The sequence below is a fragment of the Sminthopsis crassicaudata genome, chromosome 1, assembly GCF_048593235.1.
Source record: "Sminthopsis crassicaudata isolate SCR6 chromosome 1, ASM4859323v1, whole genome shotgun sequence".
Taxonomy (NCBI): Eukaryota; Metazoa; Chordata; class Mammalia; order Dasyuromorphia; family Dasyuridae; genus Sminthopsis; species Sminthopsis crassicaudata.
The window spans coordinates 23,734,658-23,756,611 of NC_133617.1; the positions used below are offsets into that span (position 1 = coordinate 23,734,658).

Genomic DNA, 21,954 nt, shown 5'->3' on the forward strand with positions numbered 1-21,954 from the left:
AGTGATCTATGAAAGATCTCTGATTCATGGGTCAAACAAAATGTCACCCCAATGTTTCCCATCAAAATGGGAATATATTGAGACCGAGTCCACTTCAATCCCATCCAACAACCACTCTATCAACAATACTAAGTGTGTGTGAGTTGAGAAGTAGTCATAGGGTAGTGGGCAGCAAGCTAGTCTCAAAAACAGAAACACTTGAGTTCAAGTCCATCTGCTTTACCAATCAATAAACAAGTATTTATAAAGCCCTACCATGTCCCTAGGCAAAAATTAGGTATTAAGAATACAAATGGGGAAAGGGGAAAGAGAACAAACATTTGTTAATCACCTACTATATGCCAGATACTTATTTTACTTCTTTTCTCATGTCCAAGCAACAATAAAAACAAAACAAAACAAAAAAAAAACAAACAAAAAATGACCAACATCAGTGGAACGGGTATTTTTACTCATGGTCCCCTAACTAGATCAAATCATAGATCTAATTTAAAAAAATCATTTATGAGGAATTTTACTAAGTTGGAGGGATCCATGGATAAGATGAAAAATAGTTCCTGTTGTCAGAGAATTTATATTCAGAGAAAGGAATAGAAAGGAAAAGGAAGTATGATAAGAACAAAATTTTGTACCCACATGATTGTTAGTTATTTCCTGATTCTCTTTCTTTTTTTTCACTATCTCAGGATGATTACCTTTTGAGAAAAAGTTACTTAGCTTTTCTGATTTTCCTAATCCTGGCCCTCCCCACTTAAGTTACCAATTTTGGGCTCCTAAAGATTGAACTAAAAGCACTGATGTAATTCACAATCTTACTGCCGCTGTCTATGATACATGATCTTCCATCAGGGTGATTTTTGAAGTTGGAACCTAGGTTCATTTGGTTAGAAGACCATAGATTCATCTTAAGGCATTCTTCTTGGAGCTTTGTGTTATGGCTTTACATGTGAAGTTTGGAAAAGTATATATAGAAATTTGTTTAAAGGCAAGTTTTTCTACACTTAAAGATTCCAAGGAAATAATTGTCTTTTGAGCTAACACAACCTAGAAGGAAAGGTCTGGAGCCTTGTTTTAGTATCTTGACATTTCAAATGAATTACAACTGCAAATGGGCATTTTGTTCTGCCCTCAAGGAGTTTACATTTTAGTAGGGGGAGGCTACCATAGATTAGAATGGTGAACAGCAGTAAAACATCCAACAAGACAGTTCTATAAATGGCAAGAATTATGAAATCTCACTTAAAAGGGATCTTAGGACCATCTAGTTCGGCTTTCATCTAAATAATTATTCCCTCTACAATAGCCCTAATTCATCTAACCTTTGCTTGGCAATGTCCACAAGCAGCCACACTACTATTAGTCAACTCTATTGGTTAAGAAGCTTCTTCTTAATAGCTTCCACCCCTTGCTTTAAGTTCTGCATTCAAAAGGACAGACAGAATAGATCCAATCCTCCTTCCCCATGATAAGCCTTCAAATGATTATTTAAAGACAGGTTCCATGTTTTCCCTACATCAGCTCACCTCTGGGCTAAGCATTCCTCATTCCTTTAAGTGATCCTTTTGTGGCACAAACTAGAGACCATTCACCATGCTGGGAAGGAGCAGACAATGTTTCAAACAGAATGAATTGGGGAATAAATATTTTAAGCACCTTCTATGTGCCAGGCACTGTGCTAAGCATTGGGAATACAGAGTAAAGCAAACAACAACAACAACAACAACAACAACAACAACAGCAAATACTTTTTTATTTTTTAAATTCAATTTAAAAAATAAAAAATAAATAAATTTTAACATTAAAATTTTAAAAACCTTTATTTTCTTTATTGAATTTTATGTTCAGTTCCAAATTCTCTGGCTCCCTCACCCAAACAATATATAGACAGTAGAAAATGGAACTAATTTCAAAGGGAAGGGACTATCAATAAAGGGGATCAGGAAAGGCTTCTCATAAAATATAGAAAGGAAAAGTCAGGAAACAGATGAGGATGGAGAGCATTCCAGGCATGGGGGACAACCAGAAAAAAATTCACCAGTAAAGAAAAGGAGTGTGTTGCTAGAGGAATAGCAAAGAGACCAGTATTACTGTGATGAGGTTCTGGGTTAGTAGGTGGGGTTGGTAGAGTGAGCCTGAAGTACTGATAAAATTACTCCTTGTGGCAAGAGCAGTGATGGGAATCCACTCAGTCTTACAGTCCAACCTCTGTGGAGATCTTGTGCAACTCCATCTGACTGTATCCAATCAGAAGGCCAAGTTATGTTAAACTCCCAATATTAAATTTCCCTTATAATATAAGGCCCACACCACCTTAGTTAAATCCCTTTTGGGGTTAGCCCATTTCCATGTTATCTTTCTCCTCCACCCCCATGCTACTTGGTATTTTTCCTTTCATCTCCCCAGCATGCTTCATGGTGTATTTCTCCTTCTTATAGTTAACTAACTCTTTTAGGGTACTAAATGCCTTTTAAGATTTAGCCTACTAATTAGGATTATACACCTACCTCATGGCATATTCCCTTTCTCCTGATTAATTGGAAGTTCCACTTGGGAACTTGTTCTTTCAATCATTAAAAACCCCTTTCCTTGTAACCATATGCTCTCCCAAATCTATTTCATATTTTCCCTTCTTGGTGTCTATTGTACCTCTTCATTTTGTCAGTAATCTCTTCTCGTAAATAAAACTACCTTTTGTCAAAGAGGATAGTCATTGTGAATTCATCACATGACCGAACCTCAATATTGGATGGCTACATCAATCTCATTATTTGGTGCTTACCTCAACTGAAAAAAGAACATGTGGGGTTGTTCAGTCACTTTGGTTCTGTCTGACTCTTCATGACCTCTTTTGGCAGAGACACTGAAGTGATTTGCCATTTCCTCCTTTAGCTCATTTCACAGATGAGGAAACTGAGATAAACTGAGTTAAATGACTCGACTATATTCACACAGTAACAGTCTGAGACTAGATTTGAACTCAGGGATTTTGCACATGAATGGCATAAAGTGTAAGAAGACGAGAATGGTGTGATGGGGGCTGAGGGATGGGGAAGAGAGATTTAAACACATGGTGGAAAAGAAGTAGAGAGGAGAAAAACAGCTCACTAGACCTTGATACAAAAAAAAAGAAAAAAAAGCTTTAGGGTACAGGGTTTTTTCCCCCATGATTCTTTCTTGGATCTCTCTAGTTTGTATATTTCAATATTCTCCAGCCTCCTTTTTCTCAAACTAGAGGTACTGATCCCACTAGAGATAATAGCTTGTATTCCAAATAGCTGTAGGTTATTTTCTATGGCAGATTACCATCTGATTGAAGTTTGCTTTAGATCTGTTTGGAAAATTCCTTGTTTTTATTTAGCAAACCAAGGAAAGGTGGAGGAGTATTCATCTTACAGATAGGAACAGAAAAGAATGATTCCTAGGTCTCTGAGAATCTCCTCTTTTGGGTCAGCACATTGTTTGGCATATAGAAGAGACATTGACCAGATAAATTAAGAAGTAGTTGGGATGGGGTCCAGGATGAACAACAAAGAGTTGGAGTGGCCATGGGAAATCCATGTATTCAAAAAGAAGATGGGATGCCATGTAATAGAAACAATCAATTAGCCGAACTTGGCTAGAACCTAGGGTGTAAAGAGGTGTGATGTATGATACACCTGGAAAAAGTAGGTTAAACTCAGTTTTGAAAGAAGGACTCCAGTTGTGTAATGGGGATATTTTATTTGATCCATGAGATAATAGGGAGCCACTGCAGGTTATTGTGTAGGGGAGTGACATAGTCAAGTCTGTGTCTAAGGAAAATCACAAGTGGATTTGGAGAGGGCTGAGAATTAAAGCAGAGATGTTAGGCAGGAAGGAGGCTGATGTAGTAGTTCATGTGAAAGAATATAAGGATGTAAATAGAGTGCTTACCTAAGAAAGCGTGTTACATTCAACAAATAAGACAAATGAGGTAGATTGAACTCAGGTTGAGAAGGGTTTGAAATGGCAAAGAAAGAGAATTATATTTTATTCAAAAGGGAATGGGGAACCATTGAGGCATGTTCCTTAGAGCCCCATTGACCTGAAACTCTTTCCCCCTCAGAGCCATTGTCAAAATCTCTTTGCTTGGAGAAAAAAAATGGCTAGGAAGTAGACAATATAGCACAGAGGACAATGATATCTGGAGAGCAGGGACGTGTGGGGAGGGCAGTCACTCAAGAGCACACATCTACTCCCTTCATCCCCTGGGACCAAACCCCATTCACCCATCTTAGTTATGACTCTCTCTCCCCTAAGGAGATCAAGGTCATTATGCAAACGCTGGACAGCTCCTCCAAATAAAAGTCTTATTTCTGTTTCAGTAGAGCTCTCTATAGATCTTCTGGTTGCCTTTTGTCTGAGGGGCTTGGGATGCCCTGTGTGAACCCTGATGGGCAAATTTTGCTCTTTATTCCTTAAGCAGTCCCCCCAGGAAAGAGCTCATCTCTCCTCAATTGCTTTGGGGCTCTCCAGGATCTGACACCCCAGGCACATATTGCATCCCATCTCACAAAGGGTGAGCTGCATTTCCCAGCTCTAATGAGAACTTTCTGTGACAGTTGGGACAAGCCAGTGCAGAATGGACTTCAACAGTCATTTTCTTTTTCTTCACCTCTCTGAGGTGCCACATGTCACTGCAGCTACTGGTGACCAGAGCTTGTTTCAACAAACTTAGAGCAAAGAGCGTCAGAACTGGCAGCCCTCTTAGAAGGTGGAAGATCAGAGCAGAGAGAAACTTCAGGGAAAAAGAAGGCTGGAGCTGGTGGGTTCCTTAAAATACAGAATATTCAAGCAGGGAGAGATCTTAGAGGAGGCAGGACCTTTAGAATATCGAATATCTGAGCAGAGAGGTACCTTTAAGCTACTGGCAGAATATCAGAGGTGGAAGGGATTTTAGTAAATCATCCAAGTTACCATAAATATTTGACATTAGATGAAGGTCTTGGGTCCAGCATTTAGTGGAAACAGAATAGGGTTTGAGGTCAGAGATCCTGGATTTGAATTTTATTTCTGCTTATGTTTTATATCAGTTATAATTGCCTCTCTGTGCATTATCTAAAATAAAGGGGTTGGATTAGGAATTGTTTATAAAATAAGGGGATTCAGTATCTGTAAAATAACAGGATTGGCCTACATGACTCAAAATGTCCCTTATAATTCAAGATAGATGATCCTATTAACCTGATTTTAATACTCATAATCTAGCCATTGCATTACCTCCCTGAACCACAGGCATGGGGATTTTGTAAATGCTATTCAGATTGTTTTTTTTTTTTTTTTTTTTTTTTTTTTTTTTTTTTTAAGATTTACATAACTACTAAGTGTTAAGTGTCTAAGGCTGGATTTGAACTCAGGTCTTTCTGATTCTAGGACCAGTGCACTATCTAATGTGCTACCTAGCTATCTTAAGATTTTAATTTTTTTAAGGCTTTTCCAAAAACTTTTAATGGCACGTCTGATGTCTAAAGGGCTCTTACACCTAGAAGCTTACCATGTTTACAATATCTGGGAAATAAGACTTTAAATGAGGTGACATGGTATAGTAAATTAAAATTCAAAAGACTTGAATTCGAATCCTGGCACACTCACATGAACATGGGACAATTTCTTTGGACTTTGGTTTCTTCCTCTGTAAAATGGGAATAATGCTATCCATCGATCGGTCAACAAACATTTAGCAAATGCTTACTATGCTCCAGGCACCATACTATTCACAATGCTTATTTTAAGAAAAAAGAATTTGGAGCTACAAAGATACTTTGTCATAAGGAGGCATAGATTCAGGATCAGCAAAAAGTCCATTTAGTCCAGCTCCCTTATTTTGTAGAGACAGGCGTAACGAGGTCCAGAGAGGAACAGAAATGTGCTCAAGAATAGACAAGTAAGGGAGGTCAGATTTCAACTAACCTCCTACCTGACTAAAAATCCACACTGCCCAAGAGCATCATGGTGAAAACAATACATGGCAAACCTTCAAATAGTACAGAAATATGAATGGGTCTCAAGGTCCTTATCATTCTATCTTGTCATGGCATGGTAGAAACAGCATTGGTTTTGAAATAAGTGGACATGGGATACAATTCAAGTTCTTTGACTTACTGCTTGTGTGAATTTGGGCAAGTCCATAATCTCTCCAGGCCTCAATTCCCATAGCTTTAAGTCTCCTTCAACTCTGAAGTGTTTCATCCTGTAGAGCCAGAGACATACATTGTAGGAAATGAGGAGCCATTGAAGGTATTTGAGCAAAGAAGGAACATGATGAAATCCATTCTCCAAATAGCCTAAATTAAAATATTACCCTAGGTACCATTTATTCATCTTTGAAACACTGGATACCAATTTAAGACTATTAATTTAATTTAAATTAATTAATCAAGATTAAGGAAAGCTCTTGTATGAGTTGTGATATCTGTATATACCCATCTATATCTATATATATCTATATTAATAAATAGCTCTATATATAATCTCTCTATATAGATATATCTATATCTATATATATAGCTGTCTATCTAGCTATACACATGAAGGGCAGTTAGGTGATACAGTAGATAGAATGCCAAGCTTGGAATCAAGGAAGACTAATCTTGGGTTCAAATCTGGCCTCAGACATTAAATGTATGACCCTGGACAAATTACTTACCCCTATTTGCCTCAGTTTCCTCATCTGTAAAATGAGTTGGAGAAGGAAATGGCAAAACCAGTCCAGTATCTTTGCCAAGAAAAACCCAAATGAGGTCATAAAGAGTTGGATGCTAATGAAAATGACCGAACAACAAGCAGCAACAAAATATGTATTTATGAGAGAGAGTTTGTCAAACTCTTCTGGGGCATTCAGAAAGTGAATGAGGACAGCAGTTGCTGGCTGTCCCAGCAGTCTGTAGCCTCAAGTGTTTAAAGATTTAAGGGCCCTCCCGAGCTGGAGGCTGGCTGTAACACTGCATCTATCTTCACAGCCACAAAAGCTGGGGGACAGAGCCCTCAGTTTGAAAAGGCCTCCAAGGCACAAGAGAAGGGTGGGAATCTGTTTCATTGAATCCTAGTATTTTAGAAACTAGCAATGAAAGCATTATGAAGTGGCTCCTGTAACACAACTTGAAGCCAGACACTGTAAATATTTGGGCATTGGCAGGGGATTATTATGGCACTCGCTTGGGAGAGGGAGCAGTAAAGAAGCTTCTGCTTCTCAGAGGAGCCAGGGAGGCTGTGTTTGTGCCCATATCACTTTTTTCTTTGAATATAAAAACCCAGCATCTCCCTAGAGAAAATTCCAGGAGCTATTGGAGACACAGGCAGCCAAGAATCCCTAGTCCTTGAGTTCTTTAAGAGAATAAGCAGCTATTTAGATTAGATGTTTTCTGGCTTGAAATCATGACCTCTTGGAATAACTTCAAGATCTAGAGATCTAGTTTTGTAAGATTTTGTTCTTGGATTCTACCCCAGGATTCTCTATTTAGCCCCTCATAGTCAATAAACATCTATTCTATTAAGACTTTACTGTGTTCTGGCCACTGTTTATGGCTAGGGATACAAAAAAGAGAGCATTATGGTCCCTGACCTATGGAGCTCATATTCTAATTGAGAGGAACAACACTTAAGTAGCTAAGTACATAATATAGGATATATATATATATATCTGGAGTAGATGGAAGATAATCTTAGAAGATGCGCTGCTAGCAGCTACAATTGGAGGGTAGGATGAGAAGGAATTAGGAAAAATCTCCTGCAAAAGTTAAAATTTGAATTGAGTCTTGAAGGAATGAATCCAAGGAAATAAGAGGTCATAAGAAAGAAAAAAAAAAACACTCTAAATATGAGGAATAACCAATGAAAAGATACGGTGATGAAAAATGGAGCATTTTGGGAAATAGCATATAGGCCAGTGTCATCGGTCACAAGGTAAAATGTCAGAAAACCAGAAATATAGCAAGGTGCTAGGTTATAAAGAGCCCTAAATGCCCCACAAAGGAAAAATAGGGAGCCAGTGGAGATTGTTGAGTAGGGAGATTATTGAATGTATATCACTTCATAGAACATTAGGATTGGTCATCATTTTAGAACTTGTCCAATCTTCTTCCTTAGAGGAGATAAGTGAGACCCAGAAAGGGGAAATGACTTTTTTATAGTCACACAATGTCATAAAAGGAATGAAAACTCAGTTCTTCTGAGGGCACCAGGTCCTTTCTTATTTTAGTGAGCCTTTCTATAGCTGCCCTTTTCTCTCTTTCTAATCCATTCATAAGAATCATAGACTTAGAACCGAAAGAAACCTTCGAGATTACCTGTCTGATTCCCTCATTTTATAAATAGGAAAACTGATGTCCAGAGCGGTGTGAGTGATCTGTTCAAAATCACTGTTAGCACAAATGGCCAAGTTTGGATTCAAATTCACATCATCACATTCTTTCCAAATTCGGCATCCTCTCCATTATTGTACTCATTGTTGTTCACTTCAATGGGTACAGCATAAGCAAGTTAAAAAAAAAAAAAGGATGTTAGACACGTGCCTAAAATAAAAGTAAATAAGCTCACATTTGAAGTAGAGAAGAAAGGGGAAGGGAATAAGAACTATATAGCATCCACTATGTGCCAAGTCCTATGTCTTATAAGCTCTTTACAAATATTATTTAACTGGATTTTCAAACAACCCTGAGAATTGTGTTCTGATGATTCCTATTTGACAGTTGGGGAAACTGAGGCAAACAGAAATTAAATGACTTGATAAGGGTCACACAGCTTGCAAGTATCTGAGTTTGGATTCATACTCAAGTCCTCCTAATCTCAGTGTGGAGATTCTATGAATCTCTGTTTTGATGCCATAAGAAATAGGACTCTGATTCATAACTTGACTATGTCATATGTTGATGGCAAATGCAAGGGGGCCAGTGCAAGAAATGAACAAGCTCGATGAATAGTGTACTATTATTTCTGTCATGTCTGACTCTTTTTGAGGATTCATAGATGCTGGAGTATTTTATCATTTCCTTCTCTAGCTCATTTTTACAGATGAAGAAATTGAGGTGAACAATATTAAGTGACTCATCCAGGGTCACACAGTAGTAAGTGTCTGATGCTGGATTTGTATTCAGGAAGATGAATCTTCTTGGTTTCAAAGATGATGCTCTATCCCAGGGGTTCTCAAACTATGGCCCATGGGCCAGATGTGGCCCACTGAGGACATTTATGCGGCCGGCTGGGTTATGGCAAATAAGCTGAGAGGTGGAGACAGAGTGTAAGTTTTTGTTTTTACTATAGTCCGGCCCTCCCACAGTCTGAGGGACAGGGAACTGGCCCCCTATTTAAAAAGTTGGAGGACCACTGCTCTATCCTCTGTATCTCCTAGCTTCAAGATGAATAACTAGTGCCATTTTCTAGCCTAGCTTCCATTTTTAACTCTAACTCCCTCTGGACACTAGCAAGAGACACAATTGCTTACGCAGTCAGGATATATCTAAGGTGATACTTTAACCCAGGGCTTACTCTGTTGCCAAATCTCTATCCATTCCACCACACAATCTCTCTATGGAGGTACATAGAAATAAGAGCAGATGCACAGAGAGGAAATACAAAACCATTCTGATAGAAGAGAGGTACTAGCAAAGGACTCATGCAGAAGGTGGTCCTTGAACGGAACATTGTGGATGGTTTCTGCTAGTCATTAGGAAGTGTTGACTCCACCTGCACATAGACCAGCTGGCTCATGGGAAGGTTGGTCTGGCTACTGCTTTGGTTTCATAGTTCTTTGACCAGATGGTCAACTCCACTCAATCCCCATCATAGTAGCTTTGGCTTCTCTGGTGGGCAGACCTACAAGACAGAAGGAACAGATGGGGAATCTGGAAATCTCCCCTGGAGTTCTCAGGGTTCAGATTGAACCAGCTTTTGATCCAATGGCTACCCAGGACCAAAGACTAATCAGATTTCATAGCACCATTTGTTTTCCTGCATTTACTTCAACATGACTGTGGCATTGGAGGCCAGCGAATAAGTAATGAAAGACTCTATTATAAAAAATAATAATAATAAACAATTTAGGAACTACTGGCTCCCTCAGGATTTACATCTGCTGCTTTGCATATTTTGATTGCCCTAGGGTAATTATCATTTTTCTTGTTACCTCCCCTTTTTGGATGCTTGCTTTCCTTCCTTTATTTAATGTCAGTGGATATTTTACCCATATGTCTTCATTTGCTGTCATGCCTTTTGCTATTCAGATGCAGAGCCTGGAAGAGTATGTGAAATTTCTCATGTTCTTCCTAGCATTTCCTATTCCATATAACATTAAGCTGCCATTTTTTTATTATAACTTCAAGAGCTTCAGGGTTAATATCTTTGATATTCATTCCTAATATTGTTCAGATGATTGATATCACTCTTGGGGGGGGGGAGTAGAATTCGATACCCTGTGTGAATTGTCACTTTAAGTGTGATTTATTTGCAAAAAAAAATATATTGAGAACAATTAAGGTAGTTTTTAGTTTCTAGTCTGTGGAAAATGTAGTCTTGTAAGGGGGTTGAGGAGATGTCTATCACCAAAGAAGGATTGACAATCACTTCTGACAGCTGAGGAGGCTTTAAAATAAGTTATCTCTAAAGTCTTCCATATTTCAAAGTTCTCCCCAGTGTCTCTAATCCCAGACCATTGTCCTTCAGTCCCTTTATTTTCAGCTGGGAGTGACATTCAGAGCCAGCCTCCCTTTGTTGGATTGGGAGATAGGATTCGGGACTTTGTGCCTTCTAAGTCACTTCCCCTTCCTCGGTTTTCCTATTTATACAACTTGGATCCTAGGTTCACAAATCTAAAACTCAACATCCTTAGCATGTGGAATCATGTTTAGAATGATATATTTGGAGTTGGCAAAAGCTAAGTTCAAGTCCTGGTTCGGATATTTATGAGTTCTGTGATCTTGGTCATCTCTTTTTGTCTCAATTTCCTCACCTGTAAATGATGCTTTGATTTTGACAAATGAGGAAACTGAGGCAAACCGGGTCTTCCAGTTGGTAAGTATCTAAGGTCAGATTTGAACTCAGATCCTCCCAGTACTCTGGGCACTATGGCACCACCTAGCTGCTGGGCTCTTATTTTACAGAAGTTGAAATGGAGGCAAAAAGAGTTAGGTGACTTGCTTGGACCACATAGATAATGAGTGTCTAAATTCATGAAAATGAGTCTATGAGTCTTCCTGATTCAAGGCCCCATACTTCATCCACTTGAATGCTACCTAGACATCAGGCTTCCATTTTACAGAAGAGGAAAATGAGATTCAGAGATATTAAGAAATATTTGCCTAAAGCCATAAGATCATGGATGTAAGGCTGGAAGGACCCTAGAAGGCATTTAGCTCCACCTCATCATTTACAAAAAATAATGAAGCACAGAAAAGTTTCTGGTACTTAACATAGTGCCTGACACACAGTAGGCACTTAATAATTGCTTGTTGACTTGACTTGTTCAAGATCACATGATTAGTAAGGTTCAGAAGTGGAATATGAACTCATGTCTTCTGACTCTAGAAGCAGTCTTTCCATTCTATTCAAGTGCATCCTTTGCAAAGTCTTCATTCTTCCCTCAACTTTCTGTTCGTTTTGAGAAGGGGAGATAACCCAAGTTCTCTGTGTTGGATGGTCTTGTCTCTCAACTCTAGAAATAACCAAAATTATTAAGGTCTGATGCTGGTCCTGATCTTTTGGTTATAATACACTCAATGAGTGACATTGTCCCTGCTGGAACACTGGGACTATAAGCCATACTGCTGTGAAACGTTTATTAAATACCTACAGTATGCTAAACACTGTGCTAAATATTCCACTAATCTGATCCTCACAATAACCATGAGAGTTGTGGGCTGTTTTTATCCCCATTTTATAAATGGGGAAACTGAGGCAGAGGTTAAATGAAACTCAACAACTGGTAAGTGTCTGAAGCTGGATTTGAACTCAGGTTTCCCTGTCTTCAGTCCCATAACTCTATTCACCACAACACCCAGCTGTTTTTGGGTCAGCTTGCAATTTGATCTTCGAAATCATAGTTAAATCTTACTCAAGGACACTGACCTTTCCTAAGGATTTTCCTTTAGTCTCATTACTCATGATGTACATTTGAATAGTAAAGAATGATTTTCGTCTTTTCTGAACACCTTCTAGGTCCAAGCTCAATCACTATAAGCTCTGGCTCATATGCCATACAATAATGAACTTAGAATTGTTACAGCTTATCTATCAGTGAAGAGGGGCAGATAGCTGATGTTTAAAACAATGGACCTAATATCTGAATTTATATCTGACCTCAGGAATTTACTATCTGTGTGACCCTAGGCAAGTCACTTAATCCTGTTTGCCTCAGTTTCCTCATCTGTAATATGAGCTGGAGAAGGAAATAGAAAATCACTCCAGTATCTTTGTCCCCTCCCCCCCCCCCCACTTCAAATGAGGCCATTATTGAAATTAGTGAACAACAGCAACAAAATCAATCAGTAGGCATTTTTTGGATAGTTACTACAGACCCTCCACTAAATTAGTTGCTGGGAATACAAAAACAAAGGATGTAATAATCCCTGCCCTCAAGGAATTTGCCTTCCATTGGGAGGAGGCAATATGTACATCTATAAATAAATAAACAAATGAATTATTGAATGAGATACAGACAGATTGATACATTCCATAGATAATAAACATAGGGTCATTTGGGGGGAAGGGGGAGAAACTAACAATTGATGGAACTGGTTCACATCTCATATGTGATATTTATGAGCTGTGTCATCATAGATAAGTCTCTGACTTCTCTGTTGTTGAGACCTCTCTGAGTCTCAATTTCATCAATGAGCTTGACTTTACTCATTGTTATCTGAGAGAGGCATAAGCAATATACAATTTCAAAAATATGTAGAACTTCTCCCAAAGTAAGTTGGCACTTTCTCTGCAAATTATTATGGTCTTAGAGGATTATCTAAAGAATCTCAATAACTTGGGGCAGCTAAATGGCTCACTAGATAGAGCGCCAGCCCTGAAGTCAGGAAGACCTGAGTTCAAATCTAGTAACAGACACTTCCTAGCTTTGTGACCCTGGGCAAGTCACTTAAACCCAATTGCCTCAGGAAAAAAAAAAATCTAAATGACTTATCCATGGCTACATATCCAGTGTATTAGCCCAGTATAAAACCTAAACTCAGCTCTTTTTTACTTTAAAACTGGCTCTCTATCTATTATGCCATTCTCCTCCTCTCAGTAAACAGATGAAAAAATCCTTTGCAAACTTTAAAATTCTATTGAAATGTTATTTGTTGTTGTTTTTGTTATCATCAGCCCTCCACCTCCTGGTTCCCTGCACTTTCCATGAGGTTTTGGCACTTGGACCAGCCTGGCTTGGAGTGCCATAGTCATTTCTGTTGCTGACCATCTGTTCAGCAATGTGGCTCCTCCCCATAGAGGCCATGAAAGATGAAATATTTCCATGCTTTAGGAGTTAAGGTTTTTCAGTTCCAGTAAAACTACTTTCAGGCTAATTTACAGTAAATACCCAACACACTTCTGTGGCCGCGTTGGCCCGATGATGTGCCAAGTTTCCAGGGAGTTGAAGCTGCATGCCAAGGTTCCTAGAGCTTGTAATCTATCCTGTAGAGATATGGAGGATATCTTGGGAGGCAGCTGATTCCCCTTGGGAAGCTATATTTGATTATAAGCCTTTTGAGGTCAAGGACCATGTATTATTCACCTTTGTGGCCCCTTTCATACTTGATCCCCATTTTCTGGAAATTTTTACACCTTGCCATTCCTAGCTCTCATCTCCATGTCCTCCTTATAGGAACCCTTGATTCCATTCCTTGAACCACCTAGACTCTAATAGATTACTTTACCTTACTTTATCTTGACTGGAATGAACATATCATCTACCAACTCTAAGCTAGAATAGGGAAATCCCACACTAGCTTCCTTCTCCATGCCCTCATTCCCCATTAGAACTAAGCTCCTTAGAGCAGCTAAGTAGAGCACTGGATAGAATACCAGCCCTGAAGTCAGGAGGATGGTAGTTCAATCTAGCCTCAGACACAGTACTTCCTAGCAGTGTGACCCTGGGCAAGTCACTTACCAACTTACCAATTATCTCAGCAAAAAGAAAAAAAAAAAAAAAAGAACTAAGCTCCTTAAGGATAAAGATAGTCTTGCTTCTTGTCTTTGAGTCTTCAGTACTTAGCACTTAGCATTTAATGAGCAATTAATAAAACCTACAAAGGTAGCTAAGTAGTATAATGGAAAAAACACTGGAGTGGAGTCAGGAAGGCTCATCTTCAGGAGTTCAAATCTTGCCTGAGACACTAGTTGTTTGATCCTGGGCAAGTCATTGAACCCTGTTTGCCTCAGTCTCCTTATCTGTCAAATGAAATAGAGAAGAAAATGGCATCTCTGCCAAGAAAACATAAAATCTGATCTGGGACACATACTAGCTGTGTGACCCTCAGCAAGCCAATTATCCCTATTTGCCTCAGTTTCCTAATCTATCAAATAAGCTGGAGGAGAAAATGGAAAACCAGTTTACTGAAGTAAAGATACTCCAGTATCTTTACCAAGAAAACCCTGCAAAATGGGGTCGTGAAGAGTTGGACATGACTGCAATGACTCAACAACAATAACGTCAACATCAATTTATCTAACAAATGCCTTCTCCATAAAAACTGCTCAGTGAAATATTACAGCCTTTCCAGTCTTGTTTAGCATTGCTTCCTTTCATTCTCTCTTTATTTCAGCCAAACTCACCCAGTTACCCTTTTCTGTCTCTATCATTTTATCTCCTGACCTTAGCATATCATCTCTTACCCTCCCACTTGTGCCTAGGCTGCTTCTTATGCCTGGAATTCACTTCCTCCTCCCCTACACAGAAGATGTGTAGATGACAATGACAATATCCATCTTATGTTGTACACTAATGAATGAATGAAAACATATTTTAAGTACTTTGTACTTATTGAGTGGTACTCTTCATGGAATTCTATTTTTTTTTCCCTCAGGATTGCTGTAATTGTGCCTTGCAGGTAGCACCAATTCCCATTTGTCATGTCACTGCATCCCCAGAAATCCTTTGTATGAAATATCACTGATGTTAGAGATTCATTAGAACTCCTGGCAATTAATGTCACTCCAGAGTGGATCCCCATTTCCAGAATCTTTAAGCAAAGATTTTATGGCTATTTGCAGGAGAAAATATGGAGAGAATAGACATTCTTGTATGAGTTGAACTATACAATACCTCCAAAATTCCTTCCAATTTCACATTCTGTGATTCATTGATCTCAGGCTTTATCCTTTCCTCTGTTTGACCTTTGCAGACCTAGAAAAGCGCAAAAGACACAGAAATGCTCAACCCACTGGTCATTTTCATTAGGAGCGTATGGAAAGTTTAAAAATGGATGGATATCCATAGTAACTCCCTATAAGTTACAAGAGTAGAGAGAAGTATCTGATACAAATCATCTGTGGCAGCATGAACTAGTTTCTCTATCTGGGCTTCAATTTTCTCACTCAGTAATTACCTCCTTCACAAGTATTCATTAAACAATTACTATGTGCCAGATACCATGCTATATGCCAGGATGCAAAGGAAAAAATCATCCTTTCCATCAAAAAGTTTACATTTTAATATGGGAGGTGGAAAGAAAAACATAGATAATTCAAAGATAATTCACAAAGTGTCCTAAAAATCGCAGGCCCTTCTTCTAAGCTTAAAACTGCACTATGACTTTGGGGATATACAAGTTAAATACAAAATGATCTTACACTGTGAGGCAGAACACTAATGACTAGAAGGGCAGCAAAGGCTCCATCTAAGAGCTAGTGCTTGATCTGAGCTTCAAAGGGAGGTAGGACTTTCTAGAGGCAAAAGTGGGGAGTTTCTGGGTAAGTTAAAGCATCCTCAGGATGGATCTAGGAAAACCGAAGTTGCTAAGAGATGGATTTTTAAGCTTGTTATAAGGAGATGCTTTGGACATCTTTAGAGCTGTCCAAAAGAGCAGCAGTTTTTTCTTCAGCAGTTCTCATTCATTGAGATTGTGTGGTTATTTATTTATTTATTTTGTTATTAAGTGACCTCTGAAATTGTTCTTGAACTTTTCCCCTTCTGAAATTGTAGTGGAGAACCTTATTGCTTCACATATTATATTCTCCAGAAAGAATGTAATGTCCTTGAAGGGGCACTGTTTTTTTAAATTTTGTTTTTATATACTCAGTACCTTGCACAGCTCTTGGTACACAGAGCTTAGTAAAGGTTTTTTGGTTGATTTTTTAACATCCCCTTCCCTAGTTAGTAATTCTCTCTGTCTCTGTTTCTGTCTATGACTCTGACTCTGTCTCCTCTCTCTGCCTATGTCTCTCACTCTTTCTTGTTTTCTTTGTCTCTCTCCCCTCTCTCCCTCTTCACTCCCTCTTTCTTTTTCTCCTCCTTTTCTTAGATACTTTGTATTTATTTAGTTTTATACTTCGATATCTTTAGTAGAATATAAGCTTCGTAAGGACAGGCACTTTTTTTGTCTGTATCACCAAGTGTCAAGCCCAATCTCTAGCAATTCAAGTCAACAAGCATTTAATAAGTGCTTATTGTGTTCTGGGCACTAAGTAAGCATTGGGGTACAAGGAAAGGGGAAAAAAAGTCCCTGCCTTCATGGACTCCATAGATTAATGGGAGACACAATATGTAAACTGCTGTGTCCAAAAATCTATAGATAAAATAAATTGGAGATAATCAACAAAGGGAAAGCACTAAGAGCAGTGAGGAGAGGTTTTTTTGCAGAAAGTACAAGCCAGGAAGACTAGGAGTCAAAAAGGAGGAGAAAGAGAGGGATGAGGGACACTCGCAGTAAAAAAGCCTGGAGACATAAGATATAATGTTTCAGGAAGCCATCCTCATTGGGTATATTGAGGGGAGTTAAGAGTAAGAAGAATAGAAAGGGGACAGTGGGGAGTGGACATTACATGAAAGATTTTCCTATCAAATAGAAGATTTTTGATCTTGCCAATAACATGGAGCCACTGGAGTTTACTGAGTGGCGGGGGAGAGGGGATGCCATGATCAGGCTTGTGCTTTAGGAAGATCAATCTGACAGCTCTAGAGATTGGCATACAATGGGCACCCGATAATTGTCTGTTCAGTCGTACTCCAGCTCTACCTTTGTATGCATCTGTTCTATAATACTAAGATGAAATAGAGCAGCTTCCATCAAAAGGGAGGATGTAAGCAGAGGGGGAAAGAAAGAGAATACTGTCATTAACCTAGATCAAGTTAACATCTTGGAATACTGAAACCTATTTAAATTGTTTTCTCAGGTTTACTGCAGCAATGAAGATTTTTTTTTCCTCTTTAACTCCAGCCTATAATGAGTGTAGGTGGTTATTCAAGAAAGAAATACTTGGTGGGAGGATTTGGAGGTGACATCCATGCACAGGCTCCATTTCAGGAATTTAAATGCTGATTAGATTTTAATTGGTTATACAACCCATCCTCCTCCCACCTCTGCCATGGGTAGTCACAGGCATCAATATAATCCGCTAATGCATACTAGAGATGGCCAGGCTTGCTTTGGGGTTTTCCCATATTTAGCACTGAGTGGCCTTGGGACAAGGGGATTGTGGGAATCCAACTCAGTTTGCCTTCCCTCTGTTTTATCACTTCGATGCCTTACCCAGGGCAGGGGCTGGGTGAGGATGGGAAGGGGTTATCCTATAGAATTCTTTGCCCACAGGAAAACCACCATAGATATTAATTAGATGAAGAAAAACTCGGAGGATTCCTGAAGAAATAAACACTTGTGTACATTCAAGATTATCCTATAATTCAAATCATAAACTTATCCTTTCCATTTTTATGTCTCAGGGACCAAGTGAGGAGATGTTGTCCTTAGAATGGATGAGTTCTTTTACAAGGCATGTTCAAGAACAGACACATGTCTAACTCAAGTTAAATCTCTTTAATGTCTTACTGTAATACCAACAACATGAAATTTCTCTATGTGGTAACAATGCTTTCTTTTGGTCTTATTGACTAGCATGTCAATCAGTCAATCAATTAGCACATTGTTTTTCTGCCAGCCACTTGGGATTTAAGTGACTTGCCCAGGGTCACACAAGTAGTTAGTGTTAAGTCTCTGAGGCTGGATTTGAACTCAGGTCTTCCTGATTCAGGGCTGGTGCTCTATCCATTGGGTCATCTTACTGCCCCCAATTAGCATTTATTAAGCTGTGATAAATTCTGAAGATAAAAGGAAAAAAGTGAACTCCTTCCCTCAAGGGTCTTACATTTATGGATAAAACAACATATTAATGAGTGAATGAAAAATCATTTCTTAAGCACTTAATATATGCGAAGCACTATGTCAAGTGCTAGTTACAAATAGTAAAACAGATGGCCCCAGCTCTCAAGGACCTTGTATTCTATGAGGGAAGAAAATATCTGTAGGAAATTGTCAGATGGAAAGTCTAACAACCCTTAGCAGAAGGGAGAGGGGAAGGAACAAGCATATATTAAGCACTTACTATGTACAAGATAGTGTGTTAAGTGCTTTACAAATATTGCTTAATTTGATCCTATGGGGAAAATGATCAGTGCTAGAACCAGAGTCAGAAACAAACCATAAATTTAGAAACCAATGATGATTTATGGAGTCCCACTCACATGAGTGGAGACTTTATGAAGGAACAAAAAGGACAGTGCTTATATAGGTTGAAATTTAGGAGAGAGGTGAATTGGGTATAAAATACTTCAGGACTGGATAAGGCCTGTTGCTAAGAGCTAGTAACAGAAAAAGCTCATCTTCAGTTGGCCAATTCTAGTTGAGCAATGCACTTCCTCTCTTCCTTCCCCCCCCCCTCTTTTTTCCCCTCCCTTCCTTCTCCTCCCTTCCTTCTTTCCTACCTCTCTCCCTTCTGTCTTCCTTTCTGCCTGCCTGCCTGCTTTCCTTCCTTCCTTCTTTTCTCCCTCCCTCCCTTCATCTTTTCCTTTTTCCCTCCTTCCCTTCCTCTCCTCCTCCCTCCTTCCCTTCTTTCCTTTTTTCTTTTCTTCCTTCCTTTCTTTCTTCCTTCCATCCTTCCTTCCTTCCTTCTTTCCTTCTTTCCCTTTCTTCCTCCCTTCCTTCCTTCTTTCTTTCCTTCCTTCCTTCCTTTCTCCTTTCCTCCCTCCCTTCCTCCCTCCCTTCCTTCCTCCCTTCCTCCCTCCTTTCCTCCATCTTTTCCTGTCTGCCTTCAGTTCTTTCCTTCCCAGAGGTGGTGAGCTTATATCAATTTGGAACTCTTTTGGTTAGAATTTGTTTTTGGCTCTAGGTCCAGAGCTCTGTTCACAACACTACCTTGTAGTAGCAAAATAGCTAATAATACTTCTTTAATGTTATCCCACGACAGAACCATATCCATTCCTGTTGTGGAATCACTTGAAACAGTAGGAAGAGCTTTCTTTTCTAGATCTTCAGTATCTTGGCTGCTGAAAAAGTAGGATCATAGCATTTGCAAAAGAAGGTGGTAGGTCACAACTCCTGCACATAAAAGATTTCTATACAATAGATAGAAGATAGCAGGCTGCCAGCTTTAGGTGGGATGTGGGGGACCAGGAGTAAGCTCTTGTAGAAAAGGCCATTTGAACTGAATCTTAAGGAATGACAGATTCTAGATGGTGGAGGTTAGGAGAGAAAGTATTCCAGGCTTAGGGAACAGGTAATGCAAAGGTATCGGTTTGAAAATGTAGCATCATGGATGAGGAAAAGGAAGTGGGGCAGTACTAGGGGCTAACTATAGGATTTATAAACATGACCAATGTGCAAAAAACTGAGAAATATAGGAAAGGGTCAAGTTAGGATAGACTTTGAACATCAAACAAAAGCGGTAATATTTGATCCTGAAGGTAATACGGAGCCATTTAGAGGATAATGAAGATAGAAATAACATGAGCAGAACTACATTTTAAGAAAATTACTTTGACCACAGATTGGAGGCTGAATTGGAGCAAGGCAATACTTGAAACAGGAAGATATGAGATTATGTAATAGTCCAGATGAGAGCTGATGAGGTCTAAATATGTATCTGTCTAAAGAACACATAAGAGATTATGCTCATTTCCTTATGATCCAATTGATGTACCTCCTTTTTTGGGGGGGATCTTATCAACAGTGCCACTAATGCTACTAATTCTGGTGAGGTTTTCACATAGGAAATCAAGGGAAAGCCCTGAATTGGAGTTTTTGTTGTTGTTGTTGTTGTTTTTTTAATAAAACCAGACTTTATCCTCAGGTGATTGTCCCTGTTTGATCTCACCCTGGCTTCCTTTGTAACCCCACTTCTCAGGGTCAAGACACCCTTTATCTTTGTGGTTGGATATGCATGGCCCTCTTCAGCATCTCAGAAAGGTTGTTAAGAAGCTCAGAATGTTTGGATTTGGGCCATTTGGGTTTTAAAGCAATCATATCAGTAACTTCTTCTACCATCCAATACGTCCAAGATTATAAACTGTGGCTTTCTAACCGCCCTGAGGCTTTTTCATAGGAGCCTTTAGCTTTTGTTTCCATCATATACAGAGCCTTTAAGACTATATATGTGCCTGACTGCACATATGTTGTACTGGGAGACTATACTGGGCTCAAATTCATTTTATTAGAAGGATCTCCTGTTCAATTGCCCATGAATTTCCAATGATCTGGTGTGCTGTTTTGGAGTGAAACAAGTCATTTAGTATAGATTCTCATCATTCACACCCCCATACATATATGCATATATTATACACACACACATACACACATATACACATGCATATGTGTGTGAATACATACACACATATATACATGCATATGTGTGTGAATATATATATATATATATATATATATATATATATATATATACATATAATTATTTAGTGTTTTGTGAACTTCAAAGATTTGCTGCAATAGATATGTAGAATTTGGATGATTTGCTTCCTCCTTAGCCAATAATTTTAGTAATAAGTTTCAAATCAAAATGTTAAGATAATTCCAATTGAACAGAGAAACCAAACCCTTCTGGGCACAGAATGAGATCTTGAATCATTGTACCACGGTAGGGTGGGGACAGAGACACCAGTTTCCCCAAAACCCCTAGGAAGGCCTAACTAGGGGGAAAAAAAGAAGTGGTCTTTACTGGAAGGGAGCTCAGCTGAGTTCAGCTAAGAATGAAATTGGCAGTGTGGTCTAATGGAAAGACAAAAAAATTTGAAGTCAGAGGACCTAGACTCAAAGACTCAAATCTTACCTTACCTCTTATGAACTATACCTAGACCCAGAAAAAACCCTTTCTACTTCTAAAGATGTGATTCTACTCAACATCTGGTAAATTGCTATTCTTGCTACTATTTGCTAAGACCAATTGTTTCTACCAGTGTACAAGGGTTATCCAGTGCTCTCACAATTTGGCACACTGAGATAAAATGCCTGTTGATATTCCCTTGTTATTGACCTGGGTTTGAAAACCACTGATTGACTCATTATCTCCTGTGAGAGATTAAGGAGTATATTGAACATTGACATAATAATTTTTGGATAAAGAGTTCTAATTCTTTTTCTTGAATACTTTGTTACCAAAGGAATATCAGGCACCTTCCTTACAGAAACACCTAGGAGAACAAACTGAGATTCGTTCCTGTATTTGTTGTCTTAATATTATAATGGAAACCTGTATGTTTGTTATTTTCATTGTATTAGTTACTGTTTATATGATTTTGTTATTTTCATTGTGTTAGTTATTGTTTATATGATTTTTCATTGATGTGGCCTCTCTGTGAAACATGTAATTCTTCTCTTTTTTTGTTTTCTAGTCTGTGTAAAGGACGAACTCTATACTCGGTGGTGAGAGATGCCAAAATTGTCTTGGATGTCAACAAAACAAGGCAGATTGCACAAGAGATTGTGAAGGTATTGTAGTTTATGACACAATTCT

At 38.8% G+C, this 21,954-nt stretch overlaps 1 protein-coding gene across 2 annotated transcripts in view; it reads left to right on the forward strand.

Moving 5' to 3' along the window:
* KSR2 (kinase suppressor of ras 2) overlaps window positions 1–21,954 on the forward strand; it is a 600,040-nt gene that overhangs the window by 538,428 nt on the left and 39,658 nt on the right. For both annotated transcript variants that reach the window (XM_074296724.1, XM_074296733.1), the window contains exon 15: window positions 21,833–21,929. In XM_074296724.1, the coding sequence (XP_074152825.1) occupies window positions 21,833–21,929 (97 nt within the window). The remainder of the gene's footprint in view (window positions 1–21,832; window positions 21,930–21,954) is intronic.